We start from the raw sequence: 22,982 nt of genomic DNA on the forward strand, positions 1-22,982 counted from the left end.
TGAAAATCTTGGGATGTGAAAGATGTGTGCAAAAATGGTTTTAAAGGAGCTCACTGACACAGAAAAGCAAAGGAGAGTCAAAGTTTGCCAAGACCTTTTGGAGAGGCAGAGGATGTTTTGGGCTCTGTTATCATCGGTAATGAAAATGTGTCTACCAAAATGACTTTGAAAGAAAGTGTCAAAGTGCACAATGGAAATCAGCCATTTCTCCATAGCCAAAAAAGTTTTATCAGTCCAAATCAAAACTCAAAACGATGTTGCTAACCTTTTTTGATATCAGAGGGATTGTTCATTATGAGTTTGTGCCAGCTGGACAGTTAAAACAAGTTTGTCCTTTAGAAGTGCTGAAAAAGCTGCGTGAAAAGTTAGACAAAAATGACCTAAACTTTTTGCCAACAGCTCATGGCTCTTACCTTATGACAATATACCAGCTCACAGGGCACCTCTCTGAGGGAGGTCTTAGCTACTAAACCAATAACTGTATTGGAACACCCTCCCTACTCATTTGATCTGGCCCCCAAAGACTTTTTTCTTCACCTGAAGATAAATATTGAAAGGAAGATGTTTTGATGACATTCAGGACACCAAGGGTACTATGACAACAGCTCTGATGGCCATTCCAGTATAAGTTCTAAAATTGCTTTGAAGGGTAGACTAGGGGCTGGTGTCAGTGTGTAGCTTCCCAAGAGGAGGACCTCAAAGGTGACCGCAATTATACTCAGCAGTGAGATATGTAGCATTTTTTTCTAGGATGAAGTTTTCTGAACTTAATTGTCAGCTGTCATATAGCAGATTGAGGTGAAGAACAAAAGTTGAGGCAGAGTTTTTCCTCCATGTTTTGTATTTCCTGATTAATTTTAACACTAGCCAGAATGACAAAATTATCTAGAAAAAAGAGGCTGAGGAATTCCTACAGATGAAAGAAGACTAATGAGAAGTGAAAACTTAAATATAATGCATGATCCTGGATCAGGAAAAAATACTGTAAATATAAGTTATTATCAGAAAATTCTATACATGGATTATTTATTAGATAACAGGATTATACTGATGTTAAATTTTCTGAATTTTGTAATTGTCATGTTACTAATTGAACAGTAAAGATGAAGGATATACAAGCCTTCCATGAACTAGTCTTGGAACTTTTTTTGTAGGTTGTGTTGAAGAATGATGAAACCCACATTCAATATCTGAAATAATATGAATCTGAAATAATAGGGCAATGAATTTATTGCTTATTATAGCAAAGGATAACTGTATTTTTTAGGCATAGTTTCCCTGGGCACAGAGATTGCTGACCTTATAGTGGATTTTTGGGAAGGGTAGACTTGAGGGATTCATGGAGTTTTGGGGTCCTAAGTGGGTTGGTACCATTTGTAGATGTATGGTGACTCACTCAGTGATGTGGGCTTATTGGGTGAGCTTTTTCCTGACTGGCTAACTTTAAATAAGCAAGGGCTGTCACAGATTGGTTGACTTGAAAAAACTTGCTCATTGTAGGTGAGTTTCTTTTTTTTTTTTTTTTATTGTTGGGGATTCATTGAGGGTACAATAAGCCACGTTACAATGATTCTAGGTGAGTTTTAAAAACAGTTCAGGTGGCTACCGTTGCTATGAGTGTAGAAAAAATTGTCTTTTCCTAGTAAGATGGGAACTTAAAAACATATTAATTTGAAACTTTATAATGAAGTTAAAGTTTAAAATATTAGAATCAGAAAATCTACTATTAACTCATGTTGAAGGGCATGTGGAAAGATGAAATTCACCCCTAAAATGAAAATATTTTTATTGTGTTATCTGAACACAAAATTATTTCATGTTCCTATGGGGGAAAAGAACCCTTAAGTAGCACATACAGAAAGGTGTAAAGAGTGAAAGTCACTGGTTAACACTGTGACCCAGAGATAGTCACTGGTAACATTTTGCTGTATAGATTTCTTGACTTTTATGCTTACTCGGTTTGAATTCTGTAATTTCCATTTAATTGATGTGATAATTTGGTCAGGCATATTTTGTGTACTTTAGTTTCCTCATCTGTAAAATAGGAATAATAATACTTACTGAGTTGTGTGGATATAATGAGTTAATCTAAGTAAAACTTTTAGAACAGTATCTGGCACGTGGTTAGAGCTACATATATTATTACCATATTGCATCTATTCTTAATGCTCTGTTTGCTATTTTAAAAGTTTCTGCAATTGAGATTTATCTTAACAACTGTTGGTGATTATGGTGGGCAGTTGCTTTTTTTAATTGTTGTCACTCTTTCCTTTGCGGTCCATAAAATGAATGGACCTTAGAATTGATGGTGTATCTTAGGTTGGATAAGATGCAGTATGTATACATCCAATTTTTCTAATACAGAAGTGCGATTATTAAATGCATACTGTTTTATATCTTCAAACAGTTCTATAAGGACATTTTCAATGTCAGAGACAGTGCATAATACAGTGTTACATTCACGTGCCATCATTTATTTGTTGTTATCTAGCAGTGGGTATTTCATTGTTCAATTTTTGTTCTTGTGGAAGATTTTATTGAGGGGAAAGAGGAAAACTCGAAGAGATAACCTGGGTGAAGATTGAGACCAAAAGTGAAAGTTCTATGGAGACAGTTTCTATATTACTAGAAAGGCAGTTTGGGGCAGATCCTAAGTATTGAGTACTGGGTTAAGGTCTGTAGATTTTTAAATAATGTTGTGGAGCCATTCAACAGTGAAGAGTAATTGGAAATCAATTACTCTTTTTTTTTTTTTTTTGTTAGTTTTGCCTATTAACCTATCCATATAGCATAGATGAATGGATTGATATCAACGTAAGATGGCTTTAACATTTTTTATTAATAATGATGTAGAAAGCATGCTTGTTATATTTTTTGTGCTTATGAAATTATAAAGAATAACAAAATAGATTGTATTATGAAATTAAGGTTTCAGGTTATCTTAACAGGGCACCATGATGGGTTGAATCGAAGTTTTAGAAGATTTTTACAGATTTTTAAATGCTCTTTATTTAAAAGAAACTAAATAAATCCCACAAGGACAGTTGCTCAAGTATGGTTTGATTTAGTCAGCAGTACATTTGGAAAAGGTACCTGGTTTTAAGCAAGAATTAGTTGTGTTAGTGGAAGTATCTTATCAGAAGGAGATTTTATCTAGTTTGTTCTTGTTAGACCTTATTTGCAGCTATGAGTGCTACTGAAAGAAATAGAGTCAAGTTGCAGTGAGTGGAAGTAGAAAGTGGGAAGGTAAAGAAACTCAAAACGGTGTTGTATCATGAGAAATTGGGGAAGGAAGGAGGCCGTGGCAGTTGCTTTAAAGTAGTCCAGGTTGGTTAATGTGACATGAAATGTGGCTCAGTGTAGCACTGTGTTTTTTCTTTTCATCATCAGTTCTAGCTATTTCTATTCATAGTATTGTCCCCAATTTCCTATGTACTTTGAGCATCCCATAAACTTTTTAGGTATATATTATGCTGGTATTTATTTATTTATTTATTTTTTGGTGACAAGAGTCTCACTGTGTCACCCTTGGTAGAGTGCTGTGGTGTCACAGCTCACAGCAACCTCAAACTCTTGGGCTTAAGCAATTCTCCTGCCTCAGCCTTCCGAGTAGCTGGGACTATAGGCGCCCGCCACAAAACCCAGCTGTTTTTTTGTTATAGTTGTCATTGTTGTTTGGCAGGCCCAGGTCAGGTTTGAACCCACCAGCCCTGGTGTATGTGGCTGGTGCTCTAGCTGCTGAGCTACAGGTGCTGAATTTATTATGCTGGTATAGAAGAAGGGTAATTAGGCAGGGGGCATTTGAGGCTATGTGAGGATATTATGCTGGTATATAAGAAGAGTCATCAGGCAGGGGGCATTTGAGGCTATGTGAGGATATTTGAGAAGGGAGATAACAGATGAAGAGCAGTGCTAGAAGGAAGCAATTGATGAATTCCAACTCAAATTCTAATTTTCATTTATTTTTTCTGTTCATAATTTTGTTATAAAATTAGTGATTAAATTGCCTTTAATGGCCTTTAAAATTGTTTTCAGAATATACATCTAGTCTTTGAATTTTTATTATAGTAAGTTGGCATTATGGTCCAGTATATTATATTAATTCACATTGAGCTGAAAATGTTATGTAATACATATTTGAATGTGAAGTGGATAGGGCCCAAATTCTTTCTCTTACTCGTTTTATTTATTTTAGCTTTGATTTTTGTATTTTTATTTTTTTTAAAGAAACAAGATCTTGTGTTGCTCAAGCTGGCCTCAAACTCGAGCTATCCTTCTGTGTCTTCTTTCCCAATAGCTGGGACGACTGCTGCCCACCATTGTACCTGGTTTCTTTCTATTATTTGCAACCTTCGTTTTGAAACTGTTTTTGCAATTAAGTTAGCATTTTAATATTCTTGTTTGATGTTTGCTTAGAGATTATTTTATCCCCTTTAAGAGGAAGGCATACCTTGATGGCATGTTGCTATTATGGTTGCATTATTAAAATGCTCACCTTGTGACTCACCTTGTGACCTTTCTCTGTTCCCATTCATTATTCCACAAAATACTGTGTTTATTTTATAGTCTAAACTCTGACTAGGTTCCGTTATTTACTTGAGAAAAATTGAGCATGGATTTGGTATAGCAAATATCGAGTTTTAAATTTTCACTCTGGCTAGGAGTAAATGATTTTTTTTTCCTTTAACAGATCAAGAAGTTGGTATATGTTTACCTGGTTCGATATGCTGAAGAACAGCAGGATCTGGCCCTCTTGTCCATAAGTACTTTTCAGCGAGCTCTGAAGGTAAATAATAGAGTGAGCACGCAAATAGCTACCAGGTTTTTGCACAGTTGAAAGTGTGTCATTTAAAGAAGTGGAACAATAATCCACTAAATAGCATAGTAATGTCTTGAAAGAGTTAAAAGGCCTCCCCTAGTGCTTATTCAATAACCTTGGAAAATAGCTCATATAACCAACTGGAATCTTGCCATTTATATTGCACCTTCTATCTGTTTATATTCAGTATAATCATCAGGTATCAAAGAACTGTTTATCATTATACTGACTAATTGTTGAAAGCAGGTGAAGAGCAGACACAATACATTTTTTAAAATAAAATTTATGTCCTGTAACTTTTTATTATCACAAGACGCTAAAACCCCTGCACATTTAGTAATAAATGATGAATCAGAATTATAACTGTTACATTTCTTTAAAACACTGTTTAGAGAAATAAATTTTTCTTTTTCCCTCTCACTTCCATATATTGGTTTTTCATTTTAAATTAAGTAGATTGTTTTAGCTATTGTTACACCCTGTAAACACATATTAACCCTGTAAACACATATTAACTGTGCCATAAAGATGTCATTGAAATATTGTAAACTTGAAATTTTGATGAATATTTTCGCACTATTTTTAGGACCCAAACCAACTAATTCGTGCAAGTGCTTTGAGAGTTCTGTCAAGTATTAGAGTGCCCATTATTGTACCTATCATGATGCTCGCTATTAAGGAAGCGTCTGCTGACTTATCACCGTACGTTAGGAAGAACGCAGCTCATGCAATACAAAAGTTGTACAGGTAAGTGCTTCATTCACAGTATGGCAAAGACCGCTAATGTTACCTGGAATGTTACAGACCACGAGGTTCTCAAAACTAGCCTGCCCTTATACTAAGTAAACCCAATGACTGTATTTCTCCTCTACGAACATTCTTTATACATCTTTAATTTTGTTTTGGTTATGGAGACCCTATGCAGGTTTTTATTTGTGAGCCTATTCAGACCTGTGATAATTTTTGGAGTTTATAACTTAAAAATAATCAGAACTTGAATTCTCATTTAGATAGTCTTATCTCATGTACACATGTACACATATTATTAGAAAATGGAGATTTTATTTTTTCTATTTACTGTAAGTTAGAATCTTAAGTATATTATCCTCTCAACTTACTCATATTTGTTTTTTTTTTTCTTTTATCTTTGGTCCTGCTTCTCCTTTCCTTGTCTGATTCTTTTTCAAAGCTATTCTATTAAAATTTCTTTCTTTTTCTTTTTTCTTTTTTTTTTTGCAGTTTTGGGCCGGGGCTGGGTTTGAACCCGCCACCTCCGGTATATGGGTCCGGCGCCCTACTCCTTTGAGCCACAGGCAAAAATTTTTTTTTTTAAAATATAGTGATTTTTATATGTAGTGCCATACCATGTTTGTATGATATTTTAGCAAATATCATACAGTGCCCTGAACTTGGTATTATTTTCTGCAGTCATTAATTCCACCGGCTTTTTTGAGGTCCTTTTCTTTTCTGGTGTGTGTTCACAGTGCTATGCTACATGTGTTAGATGCGTGAAAATGGTAAAGGATGTGGTATTTACTTATGAATGACATATCACATATTTGAGGAAGGCAACCTTTAATTGAATAAGATTATAGCACATAATATATGTGTATATACCAAGGTATGCTAGCAATTCTTTGATAGGATAGGGGCCAGTGATCGCATTGTAAGTGTTACCAGAAAGAAGTAATGAGTTGGGATTAGTTACAAAAGACTGCTTTGGTAACAAGGACTTGAGCTGGAATCTGACAGAATTAAGATGTTTGAACATGTTCAGATAATTATAATGATTAATAACAAACTTAGATAATGTTTGTAAAAAGTAAAATCTCATATTTTTAGGTTAACTGTAAGGCAAACTTTTATCATGCTTTTCACCTAATTACCTTTTTGCGTTCTTATCCCACAAGTCGCCGTGATGGTTTATTGGTCCTACCCCTGGGCTCAAGTTTACCTCCTCAGCCTCAACTCTTACCTCTCCCTGCCTTGAATTTACAGTCTTGTAGTTCAGTACTGGCTGTTAGGCCTCTATATCAAATGCTTTAATCTCAGTACTGCCTTTTATTTTTCTTGGTTTTACCTGGCAGATTTTATAATGCATGTCACTTAGTGCACTGGTGTGTGTGTAGTAGAAAATGGTGCTATGTTGTTATTTTTCCCCCAGTTAAAAGAAGTATTTGTGGTTTATCTACTAGCAGTTACTCTCTTGAGGTTTTCCAACTTTTTAAGAAGTGAATTTGTTCTTTAAATACTTAGAGGGAAGGATTAGGACACATGTATCAGAAAAACCATCCCATTGTACTTTAAATTTGTTTTCAGTTTGTTTCTATTTTGAACTAATTCTTGTTTTCTCTCCTTTCCTTTAAAACTTCTCAGCATCCTTGAAAAAGTGAGCATTATTTAAATATAGAATGAAAGGAGGAAAAAAATAACACAAGTTCTTTTTCTATTTTAGTCTTGATCCAGATCAGAAGGAAATGTTAATTGAAGTAATTGAAAAACTTCTGAAAGATAAAAGCACAGTAAGTGATTATCTTTTTATGTCATCAAAGTACAAATGTGTTGTATTTATATGGTGTCATTTACCATTGTATATTTGATATAATTATTTTTATCAGTTTCAAAGTGATGTATTAATGGAGCTCATACTTATTTTTAAAAACTTTAAAGAACAGAACTTTCTACATAATGAAAAAGACTACCTTTGAAATTCTAAGTTTGTTACATATTTCTTCATGTAATATGAAGAATGGCAAGTTGTTTTAAAAAAAAATGCTTTCTTTAAGCTCTGGCTAAACTGTTGACTGCTTTTAGAGCCAAAGCTTTTATTTTAAGCAATGATTTGCTAGGATTTTAATGAGCCCAGTCGCCTGGGAATTAATGATTCTCTTACAATGATGTAGTAAGCAGTATTGAAGAGCTATGGAAAAATTTGAGAGGTGTGTTTTCATATTGTAAGTATGCTTTTAAAAATAGTTAAAACATTTTCATACATAAAAGGCTATTTTATTGGCTGCTTAGAATTATTTTATTGGCTAAAATGAGTCCTCTTTAGACAATGTATATATCCCTTCCTTGCCCTTTCCTTTTGTGTGTAGTGATGTGACACCAAGATTTAGGAACAGGGTGCCCTTTGGGGTTTGTGAGTTACTAGTATATGAGTACTGGTATTTTAGATGAGGCTTTTGTACCCACTTTATGTGGTTCAGAACTCCAGAAGAAAAAGATTACAGCTCACTTTAGGATACCGTCATTACAAAGCATGCATCTAGTATCTGTGAATAGCAACTGTTTTTAATATAGTAGGCAGTAGCCACGTAGCTATTGTTTTATGGCCTCGCATACAATCTGTCCTGGAGAATGCCCGATGCATCATGGAGAATCCATATCTGTGTGTCAACTGTGTTTCTTGCAAGTGAAATAATGGACAATAACACAGTCTATCTCAAAACTTTTGTAGCACCCCGCATAGTTAGAGCTCCAATGTTTGGTACATAAATGTTTATAGCTGTTTTACTACATATCTTCCTTTTGTCATTATAAAATACTCCACTTTATGTCTAGTTATAATTTTGTTTTAAAATCTGTTTTGCTTGATATAAGTGCAACTATTCCAGCTTTCTTATGGTTGCTTTTTGCATTATATGTCTTTTTCCATCCTTTTACTTTTAACCTGTTTTGTATTTTGGAACCTAATGTCTCCTGTAGACAGCTTCTGGTTAGCTCTTCTTTTTTTATCCAGTCTAGCAGTATGTGGCTTTTGATTGGATTTTTTCATCCATTCACACTTAATACTATTATTAATATATTTGGATTTTAAGCTGCCCTTTTACTTGCTTTTATAATTATCTTTTTTTGTTTCTCATTTCTCCCTTACCACTTATATTGCATTAATTAAGTGAATATGTTATAGTGAACAGTTTAATTGTTTTAATGATGTTTTCACTACATATTTTTAAAATACTGTATTATACATGGAGACTATGCTTGGAGTTTCATTCCTAGGCTGTTTAGCAAACTTCTTTTAGTCTATAGTGTAGCAGAAATCTTCATTGCATTTCTTCTGTGCGTAGTTGGCATACTATAGGAAGTAGTCCCATAGGAAGTAGTCCTATGTCCTGTCTTCATAGGACATAGAAACATATTTGATTCCTTTTTGTCTTTTGTTTGACAGACATGGTGTCTGTTTCTAGGTTCCAGATTTGAAATCAATAATATTGATTCTGTAGTTAACTATATTTTAGTAATTTAAAAAATTAGCTTTTTCTATGCAAGATACTTGCTGAGTTCTTATAGATCTTACTATTCCTTTATTTTAATCTCTTTTACTATCATTTCTGATACATTATTAGACTAAAAGAAATCTGTTAGTGGCCTGGGAATGAAATCTTTGTGTATATGGGTACATATTTTCCCAGATAGGATACAGCATGCTATAGGTGAAAATTAGTCTATGGAATTAGACAGAAATGGACTCATATCTGAGCTTCTGCCACTTAGTAGCTATGTACTTAAGCTTTCATGGGTTCAAGTTTACAAATGGGCAGGACTTACAATTTCTAATTTATTAAGTCACTGTTTGGGTTGAAAGAACTATTGTATGCACATTTCTCAGCATAATGTCTAACACCATAATACAGAATGTTAATAAAAATTCCAAATAAGAAAGAAATGACTGAACAGAAATATAAGGACACAATTCTTTAAATTTGGAATGTCTGTTCTTGGTTTCTGACCATTTACTTCCAGAATGTAGGGGGGTAAAGAAAAAATATTGAATACTTGTTCATAGTATTTAATATTTGTTGAATGACTTCTGAATTAACTTTTTGTGTTCCTGATGATAGTAATTAGATATTTGGTATTATTTTTAATCTTTTCTTCCTCAAATGGTGTCATGCTCAGTGTTCATAGGTAGATCTTTTGGGGCCTTTGATGGCCTACCCTTTATGAGGCACTGATTTTTCCTAAAGTGTTAGATGGCGTATGTTAATCTTTTAAAAATTAAAAACATACAAACATGTCTCTTTTTGTATCTATAGTAAGAAGCAACTTTCTGTTGATGTCTCTAATTCCAGCACAGATTTCCTTTTAGCTTCTCCCTCGTCATGCTATAACTTCCTTTCCAACATTAAGAAACTTGGCTCCCATCATCTACAATATATTTACTTTTTTGCTTAGTCCCAGAATGCAGAGAAAGTGTTTCAGAACTGCTATAATGTACTTCTGTGAGGAGTAGTGGGAACTGATATATAAATACTGGTTTAGTGTTGTTTTTATATTTAGTCTTATTTTTCTGATGTGATAGTAAATGCAAATTGCTTTATCATTATATCCTGAAACTTGTTATGTAGATACCTAAGAAAGCTGTTGAATTCTTTTGAATGGTAATTTTGTATCCTGCTTCCTTACTGAATTCTTTTGTTGTTTGAGTTAGTTTTCTCATCCATTCTCCTTGTTTTTTTTTCCTTAGAGAATGAATCATCTCTGCAGTTAGAGATGTTTTGCTTCCTCTTTTCCAGTTCCTAAAGATTGTAATTTCTCTTATCTAATTATACTGACGAATCCTGTCACTACAGGGTTCAAACGCTTTTCTGGTGTGTTTCTACTTTATTTTGGAGCATGGTGTTATGTTTGCTTTTGCTTCATCATTGATTTTTTTTTTTTTTTTTTGTGGGTAGTTTTACCAGTTGTTACCTTTTCTCTTTTCTGTTTTGAATACTTCTGGGTTATTTGCATCTGTGTGCGGACAGGATCGGTGGTTTGATTTTGAGGTAGCTGGCAAGTATTCAGAGCACCCTCTATGTGAGAACAGTAAAGGTGTTTTTTTATTAGACGGCTTTTTTAGGGAAGAGCACACGTAGGAGTGGGTTTACGTCCTAAGATTATTTTGAGATATATCTTATAGGAGCCTAAAAGTTTCCGTCTTATTTCGTTTACTGTTACTTGAGTTTCTAAGCCAGTCCTCCGCCCCTCCTTTTTTTAAGCCTCTTTTTATTTTTTCTTGAAACTTTTTCCCTTTTCAAGATAGCCTTATTGAGTAATCTTGCCCTTCAGGTCTTTGCCTTGCTGTCTATTCTGATCTACCAGGAATTTTTTCAGTATTTTCACACAGAGAGTGTTCTTTTTCTTTCTAGTGTTGATTTTAGTTCACTCTGCTGCCTGCCACTGACCCGTTTGCTTTGTTATGGGCAGTTTTCATACTGTCACAGCTCTTTGTGTTTTGTAATTTATAAGCATGAAAATAGTTCTCTGGGAGGTGCTAGGGCTTACTTTTCTACTTAGATGTAATTTAAAGTTTGGAGATTCTCCGTTTTGAGTTGTGCTTAGGGCGTAGGTTTTGGTCCTTTGCTTTCTGGGGATTTTACCTGGGCACCATTAAGTTGTTTACCCATTATTTAAATTGATTATGTTTTGAGAATGTGTTCATAATTTTTTCCTTTGTGTGATTATAATCCCTTATAGAAAGGTTAAAAGTATTCTGATATCTACACAGATATTTGTGGATCTTCTCTTAATTATTACACTTTTTTTGGTCACATGTAATATTTTATTGAAGAAAATCAGGTACTTTTTTCCTCCCTTGACAATTAAAATCAATAAAGAATCACAAATCATTTTTATTTAAAAATTTCCCAATTATTGAAATCTGACCTCATCCTTCACTTATACTCATGTTGCAAATTGCCCAATGATGAGTTTTTGTTTCCTTTTCTTTTTCCTTTCCTTTCATCAGACAAAATGCTCCACTTTTCTTTGAAAACATTGAAATCTCTGTGGTCTGATGTTGTTGTTACACAATTGGGCTCTAATGTAGCTCATATGAAAGGTGCTGAGTTTCCAAGTGTGTATTTTGGATTTATGAGGGTCTCTTCCTGTTTTTATTGTGGGTTGCTTGACCATTTTAACTTTGTTTTGATGGATTAAAAGGCCTATTAAATGTCATAGATCCAAACTTTATCATCAGCAAAACGTAATAAGCAATGTTTTCTCCAAATGTATATGTTTTGAAAGTTGTAACTGTGAGTCATGTCTGCATTCATATTTCCACAGGAAAAATAAAGGTATAGATTAAAAAAAAAAAAAATTTCCCAATTAGACAAACCAGTTCTAATTTGTTTTCACATTCTAAAAAGGATTTTGTTTGCTATCTATAAGAGTTTCTTGGGATCATTATCATGATGATGACATTGATATTACTACTGATAAATATAAATTTGAAAGCTGTTACACTGTTAAACTTTCTTCGTTTAACCTTCTTGATTTTGAGATATACCTTCTGTTGCTTCTTTTAGGCTACAGGAAGATTTTCTTTCTTGAGATATAAAAAAAAATTTAGTTCTATAGCTTTCATTTTAAGGAAAGATGGAGTGATAAGCATATTAAAATATAACAGAATGGCTTTCTCTTTCATTAGAGAAAGACCAGTATTTGTCATATGAATAATTCTTTCCTAAAAAATAGATTACATTGGGTTTAGGAACACAGTTGTGGTGACATAAATAATTGTAAGAATATTTTAGTGTTATTTAGGTAACTGTTATCTGAAGGTATCTGTATTTTTAAAAGGATACAGAAACTTTACAACTGTAGTCAATGACATTAAAAGGGAACATTTAATCTGTATTCTGTCATTCTCAAGTCGATTATTATAATTTTTCATTCTGTAATTTTTATTGTTTATTCTTAAGTACGTAGCATTTCATTCCTCATCAATATATCCTAAATACTTTTCTACTTCATTGCAAGCCTTCCCTAATGTTCCCTTATTGAATTCATTCTTAAAATTTATAACACTTTCTCCTGTTTTTCTTTAAATGTAGAAATCCATATTTGTTGAGCAGTTAAAGCTTAGAAGTGAATGTTGTTTAGTTTGTGAATATCTCAAAAGCAGGGCAGTATTTATTTCCTTTTCCATTCAGGTTAATTTTAAGGAAATCATTTTTATAGCACTTTTTAATAGAAAACAGAGTTTCTTAAAACAAATTAGGTCAGTGCCTTTAAAAAACAGATTTTCTTATTTTTTTGATGACTAAAGTCTCCTTAATTTTTGCTACAGAATTATGTTTAGCGGATAGTTGGTAGTTTATAGCCATTTTATAAGTTATTGATTTAATGTTGGTAAAAGCCTCACTGTTATGGGCAAAAAAACACACCCCTGAGTTTGTGCAGATGTTTTATTGTGATAGATCTATTATCCAGCTATTAGAAGATAAATGACTGATCTTTCCCATTTTCCATGCCTCAAGAAAATTGAAATAAGAAGGGGAATATCATTTGGGCTGTATGATTAGGGCAGGTTGGATGGCCATTAATTTAAGGGAAGGAAATCTTGGCAGCATTGGCCAACTTATACCATATTATCAATCAAACCTTGATGCACTTCTTGTGATGACCCAGCACTCTCAGGTTTTTGCAGCGTTAATTAGAATTCATGACAAAATAGATGCAAGGAAACGTTTTGTACCCTTCATAATTTTATAGAAAATTTATTGTTATTAGAGGAACCATTTGCTTAGTGTGATTTTTTTCATTACCAGCTTGTCAACTAGCACAGATAATCCAGAGAAAATATGAACTCCATAGATGGGGTGTCACTTTTGTTGATGGTTCATGTAGTTTACCTTGGAGCACAGCTAATGGCTAAAGTTCATAGCAACAGCACAGAAAAACGTGGCAACCAAGGAAAGATAAATGAACCATGTTTATTGCTTTAATATAAAAAATACATAAATGGAAAACTGCATTTGAATTTGATGAGCTCATTGCTAGTTTTGGTGGAGTGATTTATTTTTCCCCTTCTATGAAAAGCTACTATTGACACAGTGAGATGGAAATTAACTGTCTGTTTTTTGGGAACCAATATTTTTGGTTGTAAAATCTGAGTAGATCATTTTATTTTAATTCTGAATGTTTTATAGAATATTGAACATTTAATAGAACAAAATTATTAATTCTTCTCCTTGTGTTTAGCCGATGGTCAGCTTATTAAAACTATGTTCTAAAATGGTCATTTTTATTTTGGAAAGGTACTCTCTTTACATTCTTTCTAATTATTATTTTAGTGTTCTTATAAACTTTATTTGTACTTAAGTAATTAATAATTTTCTTACCTTTTTTACGATATTTGTTAATACTTTAGAATTTCTTAGTACTTCAGAATTATATACTGACAGCTGTTGGTTTACCTGATTTTCCGTTTTTGTTTGATATCTAAACACCTTTGGAAGAAAAGAATTTCTAGATTTAAACAAAGTAACTCGATTTTACCTAGTATTTTTAAAATTAAAAGACTATTACATTACCTGTTTAATTTTATGGGTCATTTTATTCTAAGTGGGATTCTTGGAATACCTTTGCCAGTTGATACGGATATTAATATAAGGTTGAGACATAAATGATGTATATAGACGTTTATATCTCACAAATAATGAGTAATTCTATAGCTTGATGTCATAAACTTAGTTCTTCTAAGCAGTTTTTAAATGATACTAATTTTAACCTTACCGAGATGTGATTATTGCAGAATATAATTTCTGACTAGTAATTTACACAGAAGGTGTCCCAATTTGGAGCTGGAAACAGGAATTTAACTTCCATTCCATATCAATGTAGAAAATTATATGTCTAATACATTTTTATTTAGTTCACACAAATAATCAATGTTTTGCTTTTTCGATTGAGGTGCATACATGCTGGGACCAGCAGGCACCGGTACATGGGCAGGGCTGGAGTCAATAAATGCAGCTTCACGTTTATACTGATTGGTAATTCATAAAATCCCCACAGGACTTGAAACTTGTTTAGCATAATAGCAAGTCTATATTCTGAGCTGTTTTCTTTCAATTGTATTGTTGGTTGCATATTAATAAACTAAATGTCAGCCAAGTAGAGGGACAAACACTCAAAATACGAATATCATTGTATCTAATATTTTTCAAAAAGTACCATTTCAATGAGTTATATTTCTATTTAATTGCTTATTTTAAGTCATTGGGGAAATTTTAGACAGTAAAATGAAGATCCCTAGTGTTCAGAAAGAATATGATATTAATGTAGTTTTTCAAAACCGTACTATATTGTTGGCTAACTGCATATATATCAGTAGTACATATTTGTGTGTTATATCCTGCTTAGCTTGTGTCTTTATACTAAAGGTTTCTTAATTTTACCACTTTGTAAAAGTATGGCAGTTCAAACACTAGCATTTATGGTTCATTAATTAGTCTCGGAGAAAGCTGCCTTTTGTTGGTAATATGTTATTCCAACTTACACACATTCTTATAAAAGTGATAACAGCTTAGGTGATGTACTGAACTGTTAGCGAGTTGGAGGTTTTTTGCAAATAATTACATTGGTAAACGCAGGTCAATTAAGATTTTTGTACTAAAAATATTTTGCAGATTCCTCATATACTTTTTGACATCAGTTCATGATGAAGTTATTGCCGTTCCCGTTTTAAACGGATACAGTGTGAGCCTTGTTACTGTGTTGATTTTTTTCTGAACATTGTTGTGAACTAAGTAATACATTTTTAGATTAGAATTTAGGTTAACTTTAAAAATGAAAAATGTGGATGTTTAATCCACGTACAAAAATGTTTAATTCACGTACAAAAATGTTTAATCCACGTACAAAAAATTTATTGAAACTTTATGAAATAAAAAATTATCAGAATTTACCTCTCTCTTTTTTTTTTTCAGATCCATATTTCATCTTTATTTTTGAAGGTGATGTCATTTAGAATGTGACCTTCCACTAAATGATGTTTCAGAACAGCTTTACAACTGAGAAAACTCTATATTCTAGAAATTAACCAAAAGTTATTAAGAGCATGGATTTTGGCATCAAGGCCAATCTAGGTTTGAGTCTGAGTCTGAGTTCATTATCAGTTGAGAGCTTAGACAAATTTTTATTTTTTTATTTTTTATTTTTTACTTGTTTTTTTTTTTTTTTATTATTGTTGGGGATTCATTGAGGGTACAATAAGCCAGGTTACACTGATTGCAATTGTTATGAATTTACCTCTCTTAAGAATAGTATTAGTTCTCCAGACATATTACAACTCTTGAAATTATTCTTTGAGTGAGTGGTACTTTAACATTAGTTTTTCAGACATGAACATCCATTGTAATGGAGTGACCAAATGCTGTATTGATTGTCAGGACACTGATCACGCTACTGTAATACCTGAGGAGGACCTTTGATGGGGGGAAGAAACGGGTTTTTTTTTTTTTTTTTTTTATTATTGGGGATTCATTGAGGGTACAGTAAGCCAGGTGGAAGAAACGGTTTTTAATAAGTTACTATTTCTTTCTTTTGTAGCTCGTAGCTGGCAGTGTTGTGATGGCTTTCGAAGAAGTATGCCCAGATAGAATAGATCTGATTCACAAGAACTACCGCAAGCTATGTAACTTGCTAGTCGATGTTGAAGAGTGGGGGCAGGTTGTCATAATCCACATGCTAACTCGATATGCTCGGACACAGTTTGTCAGCCCATGGAAAGAGGTAAGTGTTGGACAGTCTTCCACTTACCAACTACACTAAGAGAATGGATGATATTTTAAAAATGTATACAAACAATTAAGAATAGTAAAATACAGAAATCTGCCTATTTAAGGAGGAATCAATTTTCTTGGGGTCTTTTAGAAAGCAGAAACCAATGTAAATGTGAGAATAATTGTCTGTTGTTTGGCAATGATCAGCACATATTTAGTGGCATAGTCTGTAAACTTTTAGTGTGATACCTGGTTAGAGGTCCTTGTTAGGACATGATACAGTCGTTGAAAGGACATTGCCACGTCATGGATTTTTTGTGTTACTGTTACCAAAAAAAAAAAAAAAAATTGAGCTCCAGCTATTCCAGATACACATTTATAAAAGTAGGTGATAAGATTCTGTAACATGTGATTTTAGACCTTAAATAATTTTTTCCCTTTATAAATATTGTTGAACTTTAAAACTATTTTTTGCTAGTTTTTTTCCTAAAATATGTTAATACTTTTCTTCACTTAAACTGGTAGCATTATTTAGCAAAATTAATAATTAAATTTACCTTTAAGTGAAGTTGTTTACTTTCTGCAGATTGAGATTAGAAGCATATTTTATTCTTTTTCATTATATTGACAATTTAGAAAAATTTAATTTTATTATATAGTTTATATAATTGAGATGATTCAGTATGTACATGTTTAAGGTTGAAGTGTAAACTCATTTAAGGAAATCCTTAAATCTTTGAAGAATACTTTATTCATTCATCTGTTGATATGTCTTTTTAAAATGCAGAAGAAATTAAAATGCATCAAGAAATCAGTTGTATACAAAATGAAAAGATTAAAAAATCGTATTATGTAAAAGTGGTTTGTACACAAAATTATGAATAAGCTTTGAGTGCTCACTACATCTTGCTTTTGTTCGGTAGAAATAATTTTAAAATGAGGGGAAAATGTTCACAATACATGCTTTAAATGACTTGTCAAGCTTGTGGATAATTATAAAATGTTTATCAATATTTTCTACATTATCTTAGTATTTGTCAGCAGTAAGCACTTTAAAAAGTTTTTCATATTACTTTCTAAAAGACTATTATTGATTCATCTCAACTTAAATGTTAACAAAGTGTGTTATTCTACTTAAAAATTAAGGTATATTTTGAATTACTAATATTTAAAAGTCTTATGTTACATAGGGCTCTTGATGAAATTTTACCGTCCTTGTGTACTTGAATTTTATAAAGTTAATTTTATTTATCATTGAGCAAAGTACAGAGTTGATGGTACTTTTGTTAGATTCAGTAGCATGAGAGAAAAGTCTAGGCCCCTTGATGGTAACTGTGATAAGAGATTTTTGTTGGTAACAACTTGTTTGATTTTAGCCAATTCCTTTAAAAAATGCTGCTCAGATTTTTTTTCCTTTCGTGTAAGGTTATAGATAATTTTGACTTATATAACTAGTGTGACCGTTTTACGTAGTTTATTTTACTTTCCTGTTACTGTCCAATAATTTTCAGGAGCTGTACACAAAAGATCCTTTGCTTCGTTATTATGTAGAAACTGGGATTTAAAATACATACTTTACTTCCATATCTTTTAAAAATGTCTAACGGATATTAAAATCTCTAATTTGTCTGTTTATTTGTTTTACTATTCCTTGAATTTTATTTCATCTTATTTTAGATAAAATTCATTTTTAAAGCTATGTGCAAAAGCAAGATAGTTAAATTCTGTATTACCAAATACATTTATTCTTTTGACAAATGATTTGAAAATTGGGACCGTATTCATTCTTTGTTTTCACATGGTAACTGCTTGAACATTAATTTTTTTTTTTTTTGTAGAGACAGAGTTTCACTTTATCGTCCTTGGTAGAGTGCCGTGGCGTCACACAGCTCACAGTAACCTCCAACTCCTGGGCTTAGGCGATTCTCCTGCCTCAGCCTCCCCAGTAGCTGGGACTACAGGCGCCCGCCACAACGCCCGGCTATTTTGTTGTTGCAGTTTGGCCGGGGCTGGGTTTGAACCCGCCACCCTCGGTATATGGGGCCCACGCCCTGCTCACTGAGCCACAGACACCGCCCTTGAACATTAATTTTTACAAACATGGGATTCTTTTAGCATGCTACAATGGGATAAATCATTCCCTTTCTACTTTTTGCAGCCCACTGTTGGCATTATTATAAAGGCTTTGGTTATTAGACTATTTGAGTGATTTTCAAATGTGCACCTCAGGCCTCAGGATGCTGTAGCACTGTCTTTGGAACAACCAGGGTGGGCGGTGGTGCTCTGGGCTGTGCAGCCTGTGCATGTGAACTCTTTCCAACAGAGCAGCTTTTCTCTGCCTTCCTTTCTTATGCAGTTTTGTCCTTTGAGAAAGTTGCTTTGGCTTGAAGAAAAGAAGGAAAGAAAAACCACTTACATAGAAGATTGGTAGGAGTTTAGCTAACTCTATGGGTATTTTTTTAATTATAGAAGCAATTCAAATACATAGTGAAATATAGAATAAACTACCGTCTCATAACCTCTTGCTTAACTCTTTGGAGGCAGTTATTGGCAATGATTTCATTTCAGTTCCTCTGCTGGTTAGACATTTTACTTTGGATGACACATTTCATTTTGTTTATTAACTTAAGATGATAGTAGTCCATGGAAAAATTTTTAGTCCTCAATCCATGGAAAAATTATTCCTTGATTGTTCAAGTTCTATTTGAAAATCTTGTTTAGCCCAGAATAATCACAATAACAGGCTTATGTCTGCACGTGTACATATGCAGCCAGCGTGAAAGATTGGAAAGGGTCAGCCCTTACTGTAGTTTAAGAATAAGGGCTTGTAAAAGATGTTAGACTCTTAGTACAAATACATTTTATAAAATTAAGATTCAAATGGATGATCAACATTAGGACTGTGTCCATGCTAGTTAAGCCATCTCAACCTTTCTCTGTGCTAATCATTTTGTTTTACTGGGAAACTTAGGCATAAATAGTCTAACCATTTGTAGACTTGGAGGCTTTCTGGCTTAGACTTTATATTGCTTCCAGTTCCCATGGTAGTTTGAGCTTTAGAAGTTGACAAACTAAATCACAAAGCAGATTTTGATCATAGCTGGAAGAAACTGAGAAGTATTGCACATTTGAGTCTGTTTTCTGTTTCCTATCTGATGTAAAAGGCATACCATGCAGTGCAGAATGGTGAAGATTATTATAGGACAGGAAGACAAGGTGGAGGAGTGTTCTAGCAGAGTGAGTCCTGAGTGTGACCCTTCTTTCACACTTGACCGTTGTTTCATGCAAGCAGCTGAGTGGAAACGTGTGCCTTTTAGTCCCCATTTCCTTTCACCAACAGGCAGAAGTCACATAAACGCTATATGAAGCCCATTTTATGATAAAGTAAGGGCAACTTTACCTTGAAATAAAGGAAATTTGCTGGTGGGAAAACAAATGCCACTGAAATGAAACTTGATATAAAAATTATTTAAAATAAAAAAGCTGTCTTGAGTGCAGTGGCTTAAGCCTATAATCGGAGCATTTCGGTAGGCTGAGGTTGGAGGATCACTTGAGCCCAGGAGTTTGGGAACATCCTAGCAACACAGTGAGATCCATCTCTCCAAAAAAGTAAAAACTTAGCTTGGCATGGTGGCACGTGCCTGTAGTCCCAGCTCTCCGGAAGCTGAGGCAGGAAGAGCGCTTGAGCCCAGGATTTTGAGGGTGTAGTGAGCTGCGACCACGTCACTCCCCTCTAGCTCGGGCAACAGAACCAAGAATCTGTCTCTAAAAATAAAGTAATTTAAAAGCTGCGTAATATCAAATTCATTGAAATAAGCAGTTTTTTCTCAAATACTCAGAATGTAAAAAACAATACTTTGGTACTTTACACTTAGGAATTTATCATTTTTGTTGTGCTTTTTTACATAGAGTTTTATTTGTCATAGGGCAGTCAGAATTATTATATCCATTTTATAGAGGAAGAAACTGAGGTGTACAGATTTTAACAACTCATTTATTTAATATCACTTATAAAAGGTACAATAGAACCATAAGCAGAGTTATCTGATGCCGAGACCAATATTCTTTCCATTATGTTACATTACCTTGTGACTTTTAAATTAAAAATTTTTTTCGTTACTTTAATAAGTTTGGTTATTATGGTTCAGTGTTCAGTTACTTAACCATAATTAAATTTGCTTTTGAAGAGAAAAATCATGTTTCTTATTGAATTCTGAAAAAAATTTGTTTATGTTAATATGTTTGAAGGGCAGCAAAATTTTTTTTTTTTTAAATTAGTAGTTCTACTTTTTGAGACAAACTAATGTACATGCTTTTGTCAGTAAGTTCTCAGATGAACATATCATATACAAACAAGCTTCTTCAGGGGCAGAAGAGATTTTTAATTTAGTTTATTTGCATCATTATAGATCAGTATTTAGGCTGTTTATATGTAAATGTATGATTTGAGGAACAATTAAGTGTTGACAAAGTAGATTGCAGTCCTATCAATTGCAGTGCATTTTCCATAATTTTTCTAACTGACATCTTTGATGATAAATAGTGGATGCCAAGTCAAAGCCGATTATACAGTGCACTAGGAATTCATAGGGCTGTCAGGGAGAAGACCGATTGACTTTAAATTTACATATTAATGAGAAGATTTGTTAAGAGGGTGCTTGACTATAGAAGCACGACATTTTATAAATAAAGCTGATGCAGGAAAATGGAAATTAAACCTTTTAGGTTAATAAATTCAAGAGACTGCTAAAATGCATATTTGCATTTTTATTTTCTTAAATTTACCTTATTCTTTGCAGTCCATGTGGGTTGTTTTTTATTCTAGGTCAAGTCTGTATAATTTTCAGGGATATAAAATTAGTTGGGTGTTTTGTCATTCAAGCCTATTACGGGAAAATACTTGAAGCATAGATGTAAATCTCTAAGACTAACATTGCTTTTGTAGAATTAATGAATTTTAAAAATAAATATAAATCCCAAGTAAATTTTAAGAGCGATTAAAAAACAAACAAACAAACAAACCCACAACCTTTCATAGTGGCATGAATTCTAAACTGAAATGAAACTTAACACTGCCAGGAATATTTTTAATTTTATGAATCTAGCTCTTTAAAATTGAACTTTTTCTAGGAGATGATAATTTTGCAATAATTATCAAAATATTTTATTTCAGTGATTTAGGAGTTAAAGCTCTAGATATAAATGATTATGAATTCTGGTAATATAATTCTGATGGCAGTATTTAGCCCATTTTGACATTTGGAGCAATTAGTTTATATCGTCTCTCTCTGTATATCTTTACTTCAGTTTTAAAATCTTACATAGGTTTATAAAAGTCCACAAAGTTTAGAACTTTGTTTAAAGTATTTTAAAGATTAAGTTCTTAAGTTTTTCAGAGGTAGCTTCAAAATAAGAACTCATCAAAATGGAAAATTCATATACATAGAGGTGATACTCAATCTATGAAGGTACTTTGGGGATTTGCTTCTCATCAACTCCATATTTAGGCATTAAAGGACCAGAATGTTAGAGATTATTATTATTTTTAATTTTTATTTATTTATTTATTGCAGATTTTCTTTTTTTTTGGCTGGGGCTGGGTTTGAACCCACCACCTCCAGTATATGGGACTGGCGCCCTACTCCTTTGAGCCACAGGCACCACCCTAGAGATTATTTTTATTGAATTTAATTTTCTTTACCAGTTGATTTTCTTTCTAAAACAAATTTTGTATTGTGTCTTAACCATTTATTATTATTAGATCTTATTATTCCATGGAATTTTTTTTTAAACAACATAATGAAATGTAGTAGTAGAATCCTTGCTTTATAATGCAAGTAAAAGTTTTTCTCCATGATCGCAGACAACTGTTGGTGAAGAGTTCAATATATAGTGTAATGTGAAACTATGGACTACAATCTGATCTGATAGTGAAATGAGGTCTCCCCTCCTCCCCATTGGTTACGAAGCATTTATCTGCTTCATAATTTTTTTTTTAATTGTTAAATCATAGCTGTGTACATTAGTGCAATCAAGGGGGGTACAATGTGCTGGTTTCATATACAATCTGAAATATTCTCATCAAACTGTTTAACGTAGCCTTCATGGCATTTTCTTAGTTATTGTATGTAGACATTTGTATTCTGCCTTTAGTAAGTTTCTCCTGTACCCATTCTAAGATGCACCCTAGGTGTGGCCCCACCCATTACCCTCCCTTCCCCCAATCCTCCCCGCTCCCTTCCCCTTCCTTGGCCCTTTCCTCATAGTCTTGTGCTATAGTTGGGTTATAGCCTTCATGTGAAAGCTATAATTTAGCTTCATAGTAGGGCTGAGTACATTGGATACTTTTTCTTCCATTCCTGAGATACTTTGCTAAGAAGAATATGTTCCAGCTCCATCCATGTAAACATGAAAGAGGTAAAGTCTCCATCTTTCTTTAAGGCTGCATAGTATTCCATGGTACACATGTACCACAATTTGCTAGTCCATTCGTGGGTAGATGGGCACTTGGGCTTCTTCCATGACTTAGCAATTATGAATTGGGCTACAATAAACATTCTGGTACAGATGTCTTTGTTACATTGTGATTTTTGGTCTTCTGGGTATAAACCTAGTAAAGGAATTATAGGATCCAACGCCAGGTCTATTTTTAGGTCTCTAAGTAT

General features: G+C 33.2%; 1 protein-coding gene across 2 annotated transcripts in view; it reads left to right on the plus strand.

The window, feature by feature from the left end:
* The window catches only part of AP3B1 (adaptor related protein complex 3 subunit beta 1), a 269,031-nt gene that overhangs the window by 65,734 nt on the left and 180,315 nt on the right, over positions 1-22,982 (plus strand). For both annotated transcript variants that reach the window (XM_053587990.1, XM_053587979.1), the window contains exons 4-7: positions 4,691-4,786; positions 5,406-5,566; positions 7,275-7,341; positions 16,145-16,327. In XM_053587990.1, coding sequence (XP_053443965.1) covers positions 4,691-4,786; positions 5,406-5,566; positions 7,275-7,341; positions 16,145-16,327 — 507 coding nt within the window. The remainder of the gene's footprint in view (positions 1-4,690; positions 4,787-5,405; positions 5,567-7,274; positions 7,342-16,144; positions 16,328-22,982) is intronic.

This window comes from Nycticebus coucang, chromosome 1, assembly GCF_027406575.1.
Source record: "Nycticebus coucang isolate mNycCou1 chromosome 1, mNycCou1.pri, whole genome shotgun sequence".
NCBI lineage: Eukaryota > Metazoa > Chordata > Mammalia > Primates > Lorisidae > Nycticebus > Nycticebus coucang.